Source organism: Parasteatoda tepidariorum, chromosome 1 (assembly GCF_982258835.1).
Source record: "Parasteatoda tepidariorum strain Cologne lab strain chromosome 1, Ptep-v5.0, whole genome shotgun sequence".
NCBI classification, from domain to species: domain Eukaryota; kingdom Metazoa; phylum Arthropoda; class Arachnida; order Araneae; family Theridiidae; genus Parasteatoda; species Parasteatoda tepidariorum.
The window spans coordinates 60,591,242-60,607,461 of NC_141755.1; the positions used below are offsets into that span (position 1 = coordinate 60,591,242).

General features: G+C 26.7%; 1 protein-coding gene across 1 annotated transcript; it reads right to left on the bottom strand.

Moving 5' to 3' along the window:
• Positions 1 to 259: 259 nt before the first annotated feature.
• nSMase (neutral sphingomyelinase) lies at positions 260 to 15,568 on the bottom strand. Its single transcript, XM_043040447.3, has 8 exons — positions 15,215 to 15,568; positions 13,200 to 13,296; positions 11,422 to 11,498; positions 10,259 to 10,442; positions 8,949 to 9,170; positions 8,032 to 8,152; positions 5,403 to 5,522; positions 260 to 2,623 (listed from the first exon to the last, which is right to left on the bottom strand). The coding sequence occupies exons 1-8, from the start codon at positions 15,256 to 15,258 to the stop codon at positions 2,235 to 2,237; spliced, it is 1,254 nt and encodes a 417-aa protein (XP_042896381.1). The 5' UTR covers positions 15,259 to 15,568; the 3' UTR covers positions 260 to 2,234.
• Between the last annotated feature and the right edge of the window lie 652 nt (positions 15,569 to 16,220).

Sequence of the window (16,220 nt, forward strand, 5' to 3'; positions counted from 1 at the left end):
ATTTATTTTTATAAATTAAGTATAAAAATTGATAAAATATAAATATAACTTATAGCAAAAAATGAGCAATATTTAAATATGAACTATTTCTAAATTTATTGCCAGATTTGGCGAAAATGATTGACAGTATAATAAGTAGGTACCATTTAAAAAGGTCATTCATAAGAATACTTATAGCATTTTTGTTCTTTTACAAATAATTGATTAAACTATTTCAGATGTTACCAAAAAATACACTCAAATTAAAGAATAAAATATAGTAGTTTTCAACAAATTTTTATTAAACTAATTAAAATCTTTCAAAATATTTACTTCTGGAATAATTTTTTTTTTTATACTAAGCAACAAAAATCACGAAATTGTCCTAAATATACAGTTTGACATCAAAAGACCTATTGTATAACAGAGATAGAAAATAAGTGACAGGTAACATTTACAGAAAAACACAGTTGAATAATAAATTTTGTAAAAAGAGTACAAATATCAATACAAAAATAGAATTTTCGAAAACAGTAAAAATTTGACTAGGTTTATATTTATAGACTGGTATTTTTCATCTATACCTTGAAATGCTAGTGTCTTTTCATTTCCTTAAAGATGAAATAATTTTAACCATCCCCAAACAGTAATTCCCAAATAGCATTTAAAGGAATGATGAAAAATTAGCATGAAATCAAGATTTAATTAAGATACTAAACTAACAAAGTAACTAATTGCAAAACTGATTTAAGCATAAAAATAGGTATTTGAACAGTAATGGCAGTGAATTAATTTTAATTAAAAATTAAATAAATAAAAAGAAATAATTAAACAAAAGAGATATTGACAGCACAACTAAAATAGATTCTGTGACTCCTGAATTGTCAGAAAATTTTTATCAGATTAACACCGGGAAAAAAATCAAACGTTCATAAATAAACTAATTTATAATATTTATTCAGTTTAATAATGAAAGATTAATAAAGTATTTCATCCATGAAAAGATTTTACAATATAACTTATGTATAGAACATTCAATATTTTGATCTTAAACATTTTAACACTGAAAGCAAAATGATTTCATTATGGATTTTAAAATTTATATATATATAACGTTCAGGGATAAAAAATTACTTTTCTTACACACTGATTGATGTGAGCATGCATAATACAAAGCAATATCTTTGATCAATGGCTTTGTGAGCAATATTTGAGCTTATTACTTAACACTAAAAAAAGATTTAACAAAAAACTTTAGATCTTTGCTTTATATGTAAATACACTGCTTCAATTTAAATATTATTTTTTTTTGTACTAAATTATCAAAAGATATAAATTAACTCTAAGAATATTTTCTATAGTTCATTTAATAAAATAAATTAGATATAAATAAACAGAAAAATTAGAAGCCTGAATTAGATAAAATATTTTCATTATTAAAAAACACTATATTAAAATTTAATTTAGTTTCATTGTATTAGATTGCTCGATAAGAATATTTAATGCACATTGTTAGCACAAAAGATGAAGGTACATTGCTAGATCTCAGTGCTTCAGATACCTCTGTTAGCAAATATTTCAATTTTTTTTTTTTATTCAGTAATTTTATTTAAAGCTTTCAAAACAGAACATACAATAAAATAAAGAACAAAAATATATAATTTAGTTTCATTGTATTAGATTGCTTGATAAAAATATTTAATGCACATTGTTAGCACGAAAGATGCAGGTGCATTGCTAGACGTCAGTGTTTCAGATACCTCTTTTAGCAAATATTTCAAATTTTTTTCTTTTAATTCAGTAATTTGGTTAAAGCTTTCAAAACAGAACATATAATAAAATAAAGAACATAAATCACTCTTTTTCTGCACATAGTAAAAAAAAAAGCATTTTTTTTTAAAAAATTCATCTTTTATTTAGATTTTTTTTCGGAACAGATTGTTTATCAGCATCCATTTTATGCAAACCTGCTTTTGAAAACTAAGTCTCTGAATGACAGCAGCTAATAAAGTTTTCAGGGTTTACAAATAGGACGGAAAAAAAGAATAATTTATATATTAATACTACAGGTTTAGACCCGTGATATTTTTGATATGATTGGTTAAATTTCAGATAATCAAAATAACTACTACAACTAAAGTTATGCATAAGTATGCATATACAACATATATATACATAGTGAGTAATAATCATCCTGATTATGAAATAAATACAATTAAAAAAGGAGGTAATTTCATAACAAATGACACAAACACTTACAGAATAACTTCTTGGGGTGGAGCTGAAGGAAGAAATGTTGTAGAGAGTTTCATATTGTATTCATTCATTAAAGCATTCGTCAAAACTTCCATCGCTTTGCATGCTGACATAAGAGCACTCTGCTCTATCTTGTTCACTATCAGTGCCATCCAGAGGCAGAAAGCAAGTGCAAATGTTGCCACAAATTGGAAGAAAATGATAAATATTTCAAAAAATCCAATGTTATCGATCAGTGCAGTGACAGCAAGCAGTGCCATCAACAAGAAGCTGATCATGAAGAATAGTAGTCGACTGTTTTGCAGTTGCTTCATGTTTTTCCGCAAAATAATGTGGCTGCTATCGATGGCCTCTAATCGAGCTTTGGGATTTTCCGGCATTCTTGGTGCTAAAAGAAACAAAAATAAATAAAACGGTGACACAATTTATAAACTGAACAAGAATAATAGAAACAGCATTAGAAAATTTAAAAACTTTAATAAATAATAAAAATTTAGGGGGGGGGGTAATAATTACACACCAAATTCTCTTATTTTAGTGTGATTTCATTTCAACTTTTACTTTTAAATTTGTATTCTTTACTAATCTATCTTTTATCACACATTTACAGTTGTGTTTCAGCAAACAACATAAATATAATGTAGCTTCAGCCAACACTAAAATTTAATGTTCGTAACTAATTCTTTCAAACTAATTATAACTAGCTATAATTAGTCAACTAACATAATACAGTTCAATTAATTATAAATTTTTTCAAACTAATTATAATACAGTTGAACCTCAATCCATTGTTCTTGCATCTTTGGCTTTCTCAAATGCATCGTCATGTTTTAACCATCACAAATACTCATATAATGTTAATAGTATTTGTTTTATTTGTTTAGAAATCAGCAGATTCCTGCATTTATCATTCAGAAATTCTATAGAATTTGTTTTTTATTAAAAAATTGAAGTTATTTTGTTTTAAGATGAAAAATAATATCTGCTGATGCTAGTAATGAAGGAAAAAACTGAGGATTTGTTACAATTTGGTTAAAACTGTAACAAATCCCTAAATAAGGTTTGATGGTTATGTATTAGTAGATGAAGACGGCAAAACGGAACTACAACCAATGCGGGGTACTACAAACAAAAACAATTTATGAAAGGTCTTGAAGTGTTTAAAACAATGAGAAACTTTCTGCATTTTTTATGCAAACCTACAGAAAATGAACAGCAACCTGATACAAATGTCAAAAATTTATTGTTTGAGCTAAGAAGAAAAGAAAGAATTCGAACTATCATAAAAACGCCCATAAAAATCAAATATTACACACAAAAGTGAAACAGAGATAACAAAAATTCCTTTTAATTCTTGAAATAAAATATTAAAGCTGAACATCTCAGTTTTCCAATTACTGTATTTTCATTAAAAAGTGAAGAAAAAAGAATAAAATCTAACACAAGCATTCTTAAAATTTGCTGTGCCATAATAAAAACATTGATAAAAACCAAGAGTTTTTAGTTGATAAAATGAAAAAAAAAATTTTTTTTTTAAAGAAAAAGCTAAATAGTAACAAAAACAAAAAACACACTTAATTTTTAAATGCAAATCAAATGCTGAAAATATCAATTAAACTTTTTTACTTTGCTGCATTTTCAGAAAAAAAATTGCTATATTATAAAGTTTTTAATAAATGCCTTGTCATAATCAGAACATTGATAAAAAGAAAGTATAAAAAGAACAAAAGAAAAAAATTGTTCTTAGTTCCTAAAAATTAAACTTTAACATTGAAAATCACAGTTTTCCATGCTACAGATTAACTATATTACAGCACTGGAAAAAAGTGACAGAAAGTTTTCCAGAAGATAGATTTGCAAGCACATGAATTTTAAAACTTAATAAATATGCATAAAAATTATTCCCAATAATAAACTATACTATATCTAATATAGTTAAAAATACGATGTCAGATTATTCCTTACTATATATATACAATTTTTTAAAAAAAAAAACTTAGTAGAAAAATATTTTGCAAAATATACTCTGCCGAATATTTGGTCAAACATTCTGCCATATTGAATTTTTGACAAAAGAGTTGAATACTCCTTATATCCTTAATTTTAATACAATGTCATTGTAATGTGAAAAATTCATGAAGTGGGGGAAAAATGTAAATTTTTAAACTGCTCACTGTTTGTAATTTCGGTTTAAACTATTTGCTGATTAAGTGATTTTTTCAGGGGTAAAAAAGCTACTACTGTACAAAAAAAAATTCAATAAAAAGAAATAATATCTGAAGTATATTACCAAATAAGTATTGAATCTTACTCTGAATATAATGGTTTTGTTTTTATTTAAGGCTTTTGTTTAAAACCATATAACTTTTCTTCAATTAAAATATTTAATTTTAATTTATATTACTTAAGATGCATTTAATTTTATTTCATCCTGTAAGCATTGCTGTTTTTTGTTATGAGAATTTATTTTAAAATGAATTTTTGTATTGCGCGATGAATAAAAAAAACATTTTCTTCCCATGTTTATTTATTTATTTTAATTATTTATTAAATTTATTTTTGATAAATGGATGGATGGAAAAATAAAAACAACGGGTTTATAATATTGGTAATGTTGAATTGGTTGCAAAACATCATTCCAATTTGCAAGGATCAAATAACATAGAAGCAATTAAAAGAATGAGATTCAAGTAATTCAACAATGCTTAGAACCAGAAACATAAAAAAATATTTGTAAACCTTTTTTTTTTTTTTTAAATATTCTACTCAATAATTTTTTCAAATCATTTAGTTTATTATCCTTACAAATAATCTAAAATAATATTTTGAAGCACAAATCTTAAAATATTCAAAATTAATAAAAATAGACTATTTGGTGGTCTAACACTTACTAGTTGGTACTTGGTAAGTGGAATACCAAATAATTTGTAGAATGAAAATTGAGTATTAATTATAAAGCAAAAATCACTTTCCTGCAAATATCACAAACACATATAATTTTCATGCATAAATTAAAATAACAATTTCTTCTATTTCAATACAATTTAGCTTTTTTACAAGTGTTTTGAATTCCCAAACAAAATGAAATAAAAGTTAAGAAATTTAACAACTTGCCTTCAATCATAAAACAAAGATACACATACCAGATTTAATGTGTTAAAACTTACCCTCTAGAGATTTGAAAACATGTAATGTAGCAATAACAGCTTCATGATCAGAATAAGGAATGGAAGAATCAGGAATCTTGCCCAAAGTTGTATTACAAGAAAGACATTCAACATGGGTACCTTAAATAGTGGATGTTGTATCATAAAAGTAGCTTCAAACAATCACATACAACTAGAAAACCTAACTCCCAAAAGAAAATCATAAATGGATACACATTATTAAACTTTCAGTTTGTTAGAAGCCTAACACGAATATACACACTAGAATTACTTTTTTCCTTCTAAATAATGTTATGCCTTGGCCCACATCAAAATCATAAATTTTTTAGGAAGAATAAAAATTTGTGTTGAATAAAAAATCAAAGAGAATGTTATGACAATAAAAGGATAACATATAGATCCTAAGAAACTAGCACCCAGATTTGATATCTCTGGATAGCAGCAAGAACAGCTTATACCTGCCTAAGCAGCAGATTAAAGAGATATTGTACAGCCTTTTCAGAGACTTCAGTCACTACAGCTTCAACACTATTCCACAGTTTATTGTGATTCAATCATGAGGTACCTTTTGATAGATGAAGGTTGGTATGATCGATAACTCCGCCCCCACATTGGTGACCCGGACGTGATTTGTACCCACAGTAACGCCTACTTCGATAGATGATCCACATTGAACAGTTGACTTGCTACTTGTGATAGCAGCACCATCCATCTCCTCACTCTGTTGCTGCTCAGTCTCGTCTCGAACATACACACAACAACGGCCAGCATACACTTGACAGCTAAAAAGGCAACACAGGAGCGACAATGTCTGTGAAGCTAATACACCTCTCACATTCAGCACTCAAAACCCCGGTGATCTTAATTCCAGCTCTCCCGGTCTTTCACAAGTACAGTAACTAAGTGGAAACTGTTCATTGAATTCTATCTCTGATAAAGTTCTGGTGGGGGAGTATTGTGGCGAAACTACCACTACAAATATTAAACATCAATTCACTAGTATATAACACATGCTAACTCGATTCAATCATGAGGTACCTTTCGATAGATGAAGGTTGGCATGGTCGTAAAACTCCGCCCCCACACTGTTCAAAGTGCCAGAATGCAAGCAAGAGGTGATGAGCCAGCATGATGATGACAAGTGTAAGTTCTCTATGATGCCTCACACTAATGTGCTTATTACAGTGCTGTACACAGAACCGGCATGTGTTTATAAAGATGATGTACTACCATTTGATAGTTCTGGTAGATAGTTGATCACCTATTCACGATTTAGCCTCAAAAGAAGCAGATGCCATGGCTGCCTTTCCGATATCATACGATAGAAAACTGTACCAAACTGTTAGAACATAAACTTGCCGTTTTTCAAGTCTCGACTCCTTGCTCATAAATTAGCAGTGCGAACCTTTGTGGTTTAAGGCACTTGTCTGTTCAGCTATTAGCAATGGAGAACTGCTGAAATCCAGTATGATGCTCCATATTTCATTCCCGAACCTCTCGATTCCGTATTTAGTGGACAGATAAGGGATCTTGATTGAAGAGAGCAGCATAATAACCACAATCCCGGTAGGCTATAATCCTTTATAAAACATTAAATTTGCACTGAAACACATTTCCTCTTTTACGAGGTTGGCAAATTTCTGCCGAGGTGGTTAAAACCACTGGTAGAAACCGGTTAAAACTGGCATGGCAGAAACCCTTTTCTGCCACATTTGTGGCAGAAATTCAGAAAATGACATAAATGTAAGTAGTGAGCTTGCCATACAATGGATAATTCATAGAAATGAATCAGTTTATTGATTATGAATCAGTGAATCTAACCAATTATATTGCCTCTTACATACAGCAAAGATTAAAACTGTTACTGTTATAATAATTGGATTGTTGCCATGCAAATTATGTCTTGAAAAGAAAAAAACTTTTTGAAAATACTTCTATTTAGTTATGTTAAGTGTTACATGATAATAACTACTGAATTTCAGAGTTTAATATAAACTAAAATCTAGTATTTATATTTATTATTACATTACTTTATTCTTTATTTTATATAAATATTTGATATACTGCATTTTTTATATTTAATATAAACAAAATAATATATATTTACAAACAATGAGTTAAAAAGTTTGTTACAGTTACATGGAGTTAAATTTTTCAGTTTACTTAAACAAAATGTCATTAAGCAATTACTAGAACTAAAATAGACGTTTTTTTAGTTTTTGCTGGTTATAACCAGTTTCTGCCACTGGCATGGCAAAAACCAGTTTCTGCCGGCAAAAAGCCAACCCTGCTCTTTTTATACGTTACATGAACTCTTTAGCTGAACAAAGAAAATATTTCGCTGGCATGAGAAAAATTGGTGTCAAACCTTTGCTTTAATATTTATTTTAGGTGTATCTACTACAGTTTGTTTTAAAATAAATGTTCTAAAAATAATTTGCATATCAAAGTTGATCTATCATGAACATTTCATGTGTGGAGAGTGCTGCCTTTTTGATAATGCAATTTTAAAAGTCAATAGTGTAATGACACATAACAAGGGAAGTTGGAGGTATTTGTAGTAGATGTAAAATATAATTTATAAACAGGATAATTTTTGCCAAATAAGGTTTGATAAGGGATCGCTTACCAGCCCCACATTTGTAGAGGATGTAATCAATTCTCTTCCCAGTTGGACATTCATTGAGCTCTTTGCGACTTGTGTAAAGATTATCTGGATGGCCACATGTAGTCTTGATAGATTCATCCCCCTATCAAAAATCAAGGCAACTTTTTCATAACAATAACTGAAAAATTAAAATAATTAAAAAGACATAAAAAAAACCTAAAATTTCTTAATAGACTTTTTTTACGAGGAAACTAAATCAGCATAACCTCATTTTTATACTCAGGTCATAGTCAATTTGTTAAATACTAAAATTTGGAGATTCCTCACTTTGTCAACAAATAATAAGAAAGTTTTTTAATTGAGATTTTGTGTTAGCGGAAAGTTTTTCATTCTATCTAACTCTGCATATATAATTGACATTTTAATACAATAAACTTACAAAATTATAAGAGAAATCTAAATCACTTTATTATTAGTCATAAATATTTTTTTTACTATTTTAATACCCAAATCAAAATGTACTATTTCAACACACTTTGAAAGAAAAAAAACCCATTAATAACACAGAAAACATTCAATCTATTAACCCGTATAATTGAAGACCTTAGAGGATAAAGATCATGCAACATTTTAATGAAATTCTTAACACCAGCATTAGTAAATAGAGCAACAATATGAAGCATGTTGCATGACATGAGCAACACATTTTTCCATAAATAACCTTCAGATTTCACAAACTGGTAAAAAATTAAGCTTATCATAACACGATTTTAAATGCAAAACTTTGTATTTTTTTTTAAAAATGTGACTGAGCTGCAGGTCTTATTAGGGTTGCCTGCCTCATTTTCACTGTTCCAATAAGTTCTACAGTTTAAAATAACGTTAAAGAGGTTGTAGTGGAATGTAATAGTTTTACAAAAAGTAAATTCTTTCATTACTGAAACAAAAGGATCCTTTTGAGCGAGGTAAGCATCAAGGCAGCCAGCATTGTGAACAATGACTCGGTATGGCAAATCCGTTGGTTCAGTATTGAAGTCTCCTGCGACTATACTCAGGTCTGCAGTCTCAGAGGTGAGCTGAACAAATTGGCTAAATTCAAATGCTTGTGCCACCCTATGAGGCAGGTACTGATCATGGAATGTGTTGTACTCAGCATGTAACTGTAGAAAAAAAAAGACACATATATGATAAGACACATATATGATTCAATTACTGAATTTAATTATTTTTTAGCAATAATATGATAGCAGCAAAATCTGTGTGACAAATTCAATTTCTTAAAAGATATTTTGAAATACTTAAATATTCAACTTTTCTACTTCACTACACATTATAGTCATCTAGACATCATATTTTCAGCATTTAATTTTAATTTTTATAAAAAAGATAAACTTTCGCTCCCCAACACCTCACACATACAAGAATGGGTCATCCTGTTGCCACAACAAATCTTCCTTGTATGAAGCATTATTAAACATAATTCAGAAATATAATTAAGTATAATTCCTACTTCCGATGAAACAGGTGTTTCACAAGTAAGTGTTTTTCATAAATTACATAACAAATCTATTAGGAGACAAATCTGGTGTTTATACTGGCCATGTGATTACTTCACCAATTTAGTGCCTGAGAAAGGTGGCCTGGAAATATGTTCTGACCTATCTGCAGAAAAGAGAAAAGCTTGGACGTGGGGAAATCGAATTTTCAATGAATAGGCGCAGAAACACAATTCCTAGAAGCACTTGCAATATTATATGATAATTAGGACAATGAGTTTTGTAAGCAGGGTGTAAGGACTGGGTAAACTGTGTCAGTTCAGTTCTCAAAAGTAATTTTTTTGTAACTAGTCAAGCATATAAGTAGTTCTAATTGTACTCAATCATGAGCTCTTTATTAAAACAATCCTAACTTTTCTTATTTTGTATTTGTGACATGGATCTCAGCTTCTATGTTAAGCATAATTTACCCTATTGTTTGAGACAGAAAAAAAAATTTCTGTGGAAAAATGTGATAACACAAATACAATTGCTAAATATATATAAAAAATAATAAAATTGTCTACCTTGGTTAATCATGATTGAAATATTTATTATTGGATAAGCAGCTGTTGCACTTATACTAAGCATCAAGAAAAATGATGCAGACAATGAAAAAAAAAAAAAAAAAAAAACTAAATAAATAAGTTGCAACTTATGCTGAACACAAAAAAATAAACATTTCTGTTCAATAAAAGTGAAAAGCCCATTACATGAGTCACATATAAGTTAATTTTTAATCCATGATGGATGACTTTGCAGAGTCCAACCACTTTTCCTCCATACCAGTCACCATGAAGAATTTTGTGAGCATAACCATTTAGGGAATATTGAGACTGTGCTGCATCCACAATGCAGCTCTTGGAGAGGATACAGACTCCACTGCCAAGCACTCCACTAAAACAAAACATGAACATCAGTTCTGCAGCTTTTACACAATTCAAGGTTCAGAGATGTTAAATTTTTTTTCACTTTTCACACATTACAAGTTTATTTAAATCAATTTGAATTATATAAAATAGTATTTCATAACTTATACTAATTTCGGATCATATTTTTGAAACAACTTTAATAATAATAATAATTTTTATTTAATATAAGTTACCATTCTTTATTTAAGAATATTTTAAAAAATATAACACAATGAAAAATTTTAAACATATCCTTAAGAGATGTCACAAGGGGTAAGATAAACCTAATTAACTAGTATCCTCACAGCATTTTGCTAATGATATCTTTATTTGAGGGCAAATGTATCATTTCCACAGAAAACAATATGAAATATTTTTTAACTTAAGAAAATTTTGTAGACTAAATTTTTTGAAATTAATTTTTCATTATTAATTTCAGAAATTTTAACATTTGGCTTTTTAAATAATAGACCTATACAACTGACATATCAGAAATGTGCTATCTGATGATCAGAAATAGGGTGTTGTAATAAACGCCAAGATATACAATGCGTCAGAAAACTAAATCAAGACATTATCAGTAAAACATTACATTTCTATGTTCCTTATTTTAAATCCATAAAAAATATCTACATTAATATTTTCTGCAATAAATGTCAAAATGAGCTTTCAAAAATTGCATTTTTGTTGTAAAAAAATTAGCTGTACAAATACTATGTCAATTATAAAAATTTGTCATTTATAGAATTGTTTACTTAGAAATTCGTTTATTTTTTGGGAAGCCTATTATTTCCAAAACAAAGCTCATATGCTTATATCAATGTCCTCAAAAAATCAAAATGAAAATAACATAAACCAAGGAAAACAACATATGGTTGTAGTGTAGATGCTACAAATCTTAATTATATTTCAACATTTTGAGATAATGTTTTTTAGATAATATTGTAATATTGAAAGAGTTTTACCTATGGAAATAGTAAGAGAAGGGTAATACATCTGCAGATTTTTTACAAATCATCTGGTAATCATCTTGACTCCATATCTAAAATTGTGTATGATATGTTACAAATAAAGAATGAATGAAATAAACATGCTTAAAATAAGAATATTAAATGTAGGATATGTTTAATGGCTCTATATAAGATAAAATTTCTAACAACAATTGCAAATGCAATAGTATTGGAAGTTAATAAAAATATTAATGACAAACACAAAGAGATAACTTAAATAGTCAAAAAAATGCTTAGTAAAAATATGGTCAGATTAACCACTTTGAACACCTAGGATTGTGTTTCTCTCTTATTAAAAATTTACAAGATTTATTTACACTAGCTAGAAAAGTTAAATGTCTTTCACCTCATAGTCAAAAGAAATAATGCTTTGATAATTAACAAAACTTCAAAAGAAGTAGAGATATTAATTTACTATACAAATTGTTCGATCACTGGTATCCATTATAATATGAAAGGTGACTCAAAAGTGTCTTTTCAATTTTGACACAATACAATGTCAGAGGCAGTTGTTCCTTGAACATAATTTACAAAAGATAAAGTAAGATTTCTTTTTTTAAAAAGTATTTTATATTTTATAAAGTATTATATTTTGAAAATTTTTTGAGGAAAATGAATTTTAAGAATTATGAATGATCATTTAAATTATTAGTCAATAAAATTATTAGTACATTACTTTTCAGTTCAATAAACTGGATTACTTCCCGATTAAAAAAAAAAAAAAAAAAATTCAGGATCTTTTTAAAACAACACAATTTCATTTATAATTCAATCTGGTTCTTTTTCATACTGTTCTGTCTTTTTAAGAGGCTTCATACATTCCATGTTCAGTGATAGTTTGTTCATGAACAGTCATAACATGATAACCACAGAAGTGATAGTTACTAGTTATAGATAGAAGTGATAGATTTTTTTACATAGTAATTTTTATAATTTTAAAAAAATATTACCATTTCAAATTAGACAAAGTAAAAAAAAAAGTTTTTGATTTTTTAAACATTTAAGACAAAACCTACAAAGATAGTGTTTAAATCTGCCCCTGAATAAGAAAATATTTGCGGAAATTTGAAAGAGATAATTAATAGATGAAAAGAAAAATGAAGATCATAGAACAGAGATGAATTTATGTTCATAGAAATTTCAAAGATCTTTACAAGTTATAGAAAATAAACTTTTAAGAACTATCTGAATAAATAGGAACCAATTAGCTATATTTGTAAAATGCTATTTTTATATTTATAGTTTATTTCCATATTAATTATATTAATATAAAATTTCAATAAAGTTAACCAAATATTCCTTTTAATTGGTTAAAGTGGTATGGTAGCATACATAGTAAATATCAATATCTTTTCATGGTCTTTAAAATTATAATATATTTCAGTAAAGAAAATAAGAAGTAATTTAAAAAAAGACTTAATTGAAAATATGCATCAGTTGTTAGTATAACTCAAGTTTAAACTTCTTAAGTTAGCACATCAGGTAATAAACTACAACAAATACTATTTAGCCTAAATTATTAAGTATAAGACAAGCCATTAAATTATTCAAGTTGAATTATGATAAATAATAATTGTAATAGGTAGTTATTAAGTTAAAATTATTAATTCAAGTTAAAAAATTATTATGTAAGACGAATTGTACAAGTTTAAAAGTTAAATTGAGTATAAATGATAAAAAAACATTAAAGTAATTTTAAAAAAAATTAACTAGAGAGAAAAAATATGATTTACCTCTTGTAAGAATACAAAATCATAATTAGAAGATGCAATATGAGTTGCTATAGCCTCCATTCTTTGTTTTCTGTGTCTACTAATGCCCACAATTCCCCTAAAAAACAAAAAATAATAATTTTGGAAACATTTTGTTGGCAACAAAATTATAGCAAATTATATAAAATAATTGCATTTCAATGTTCTGTTCATCTAATTTTCAGTTTTAAGCGTTTTGCTAAGATTAAATTTTGTAAAAATATATAAAAGAAAGCAAATTTATTTTAATTTAAAAATTTTATTTCTAAAATTATATTCTTCCATTTCATACTTTTTGTTCGCAATATTAAAGTCTCTATTACATCAAAAGAAAATTATGAAATACTTTGTACCTAAGGTATATTAAGACTATACTTATTTTATTTGTCAATGGTTTTATTTCAGTTGATTGAATAAAAAAAAACTCAGTAAGAATTTTAATTTTTAAATATTTTAAAGTTCTAATTCTGTGTAAACATACATAAATTTTTTAAAATATTCTTCACCCAAAGATGCACATTTAGTATCATTAACATATTGAAACACAAGGCAAAATAAGTAGAACACTTTAATAAAAATAATAAAATAATTTAAAATATTAATTTAAATTATTTTATTGTAATTTACTTTAAAATATTTATTTGTAATTTTGAACACTGAAACAAAGTTAGTCATTCCAAAAACTATAGGGATTTATTAGAAATGATTGAAAACTCTGTACACATTTGGTTTCTTATTTAAAAATGAAATTGCAGATATTCGGTTTTTGCAATCAAGTATATATTAATATATGAGATGCCTCTTTCAGATAAAATATACTATGTGAAAATTTTGATTGATTCCAAGAAAAATTATATTATTGAAATTAAGCAAATTATTTTGACAATTCAAGGAATATTAGAATTCAAAATCAAAGATATTCACATGATTAGAAAACATTAATTTCTTTTCCATTTATAATTAAATTACATTCTTTTCCAATTTTTTAATTTTTATATCACTGAACTCAAATACTATAAAATGGTTCAGTTACACAAAAAATTAAATCTTTAGTCAAGTAATTAAAATACTAGCTAGAATAATTATAAAAATACTGTTTTTGCTTATGACAGTTTCAATACTAAATATATGTTTGTTTCGTTATTTATTTTCCTGTTTAAATAATTTTTTTAGCAGTAGTAAAGATAGATACAATTCTTATTCCATTTTCATTCGAGCATAATTTTGAAGGGAAAAGAAATTGATAACCTGAACTGATTAAAAAATTCCACAATAAACTTTTTAAGACAAATGTATCAAAAATCCAACAAGCTACAAAGAATAATAGACTTTATTTACAGGTTTCACAATACATTACTGAAATAGAACGATTTGAATATTGTTTAGTGAGTACAATCAATTAATGAAAATAAATTAATAGTAGTATACAATTTTAACAATGCAAATTTATATTACCATTATTTACATGATAGATATAAACTCATTTACTATTAGCATAATTTTAAGAAAGAGATATTTAAAATGGAAATCTATTTCAATAGAATTCATATTTCATTATTTTGAATGCAAAATTTTGGATTAAATAAAGGATAACAAAAAGTGATGCAAGAAATTCAAAAATTTTTAAAAAAACTTTCCAAGGGGGTCATTCTATTTTTTTAAGATGTATAATTTTGGATTAAAAATATATAAATAACCTGAACTGATAGAAATAATTTAAAAATACGATGAGTAATTTTTTAACATAAATCCATGAGTCACAATTTTCACAAGACACAAATATTAATAGACAATATTTATAACAATTACAGGTTATACAAAACATTTTAAAAAAAAAAAACAATTTATTTTTTGACTGATTCATTTAAGGAGTTCACTATAAATACGACCATTTATTAATAGATCGCTGAAAGAGGTAAAAATAAAATAAAAACTGTATAACATATACTAGTAAGGAGCAACATAAAACTTATGAAGTTAATAAAATTTTAACATACCAACAATTTAGTGTCAATATATTTAATTTTACATCCATCTTCATTCCGAGATTAGGATTACTTTCGCTTTTTACAAACAAAATTAACAATTCTAGATTTACTTGTATTTATACAGGCAATTGTCCACACTGTCATCGGAAATGCATATGCATCGTTCATTCTGGTTTTTGTTTACATCAGCATAGTCCCATAAAATCGAACATCATCATCATCGAGAACGTAAAATCACCGATGCCGATTAAAAACAGCTACACCACACATCGTTCGCTGAATGAAGTGCCGTCTATCGGCAACGAAATGAAATAAGGTCAGAATATGTCGGTCAAAGAACTAAAGAGAGCAAGGATCTCAAGACACTTTTACTTCCATAGCAAACGTTTATAAGGAAAAGTGTTGTAATTTTACTTTTTTTTTCTTCATCCGGATTTGGGGAAGGAATGTTATGTTTAGAAATTTTAGTTCGAAAAAAATTGTAAGAAATTAAATAAATGTAGACAACCAGTTGTGGGGGGAAAGGGGGCCGTCAAAAGGGGGCATCTAATCGACGATTATATGCACTGAAATTTTAAATCTGAGATAAAATTAATAGTTATATATAATAAAATTTTGTAATAATAATAGTTATTAATTTAAATTAATAGATATTAATTTTATCAAGAAAGTATTTCTTATGAAAAAACATATAATAAAATATTTTATGAAGAATGAAATATATTTTAAAAAAATTTAATAATGAAGTGTCGAGCCACTGCAATTTAAAAACTTTTTAAAAATCTTTATTCAATTGTTATTAATTTTATCAAGAATAAATTATTTATTAAATAGTTATTAAATTAATAGTTATTAATTTTATCAAGAAAGTATTTCTTATGAAAAAACTTATAACAAAATATTTTATGAAGAATGATCAAAAAATTTAATAATGAAGTGTCAAGCAAGCCACTACTATTTAAAGATTTTTTATGTCTAAAAAAAATTAAAGAATATTTTGTTGGAGGTAATAAAT

Excerpts from the sequence above, each read along its gene's own strand:
- nSMase (XM_043040447.3), bottom strand. The coding sequence starts at position 15,258 with ATGAAGATGGATGTAAAATTAAATATATTGACACTAAATTGTTG. Across the intron at positions 9,171-10,258 it reads TTAACTTATATGTGACTCAT|TTACATGCTGAGTACAACAC; the intron begins GTAATGGGCTTT and ends TTTTTTCTACAG. Across the intron at positions 8,153-8,948 it reads AAAAGGATCCTTTTGTTTCA|GGGGATGAATCTATCAAGAC; the intron begins GTAATGAAAGAA and ends GATTTTTGATAG.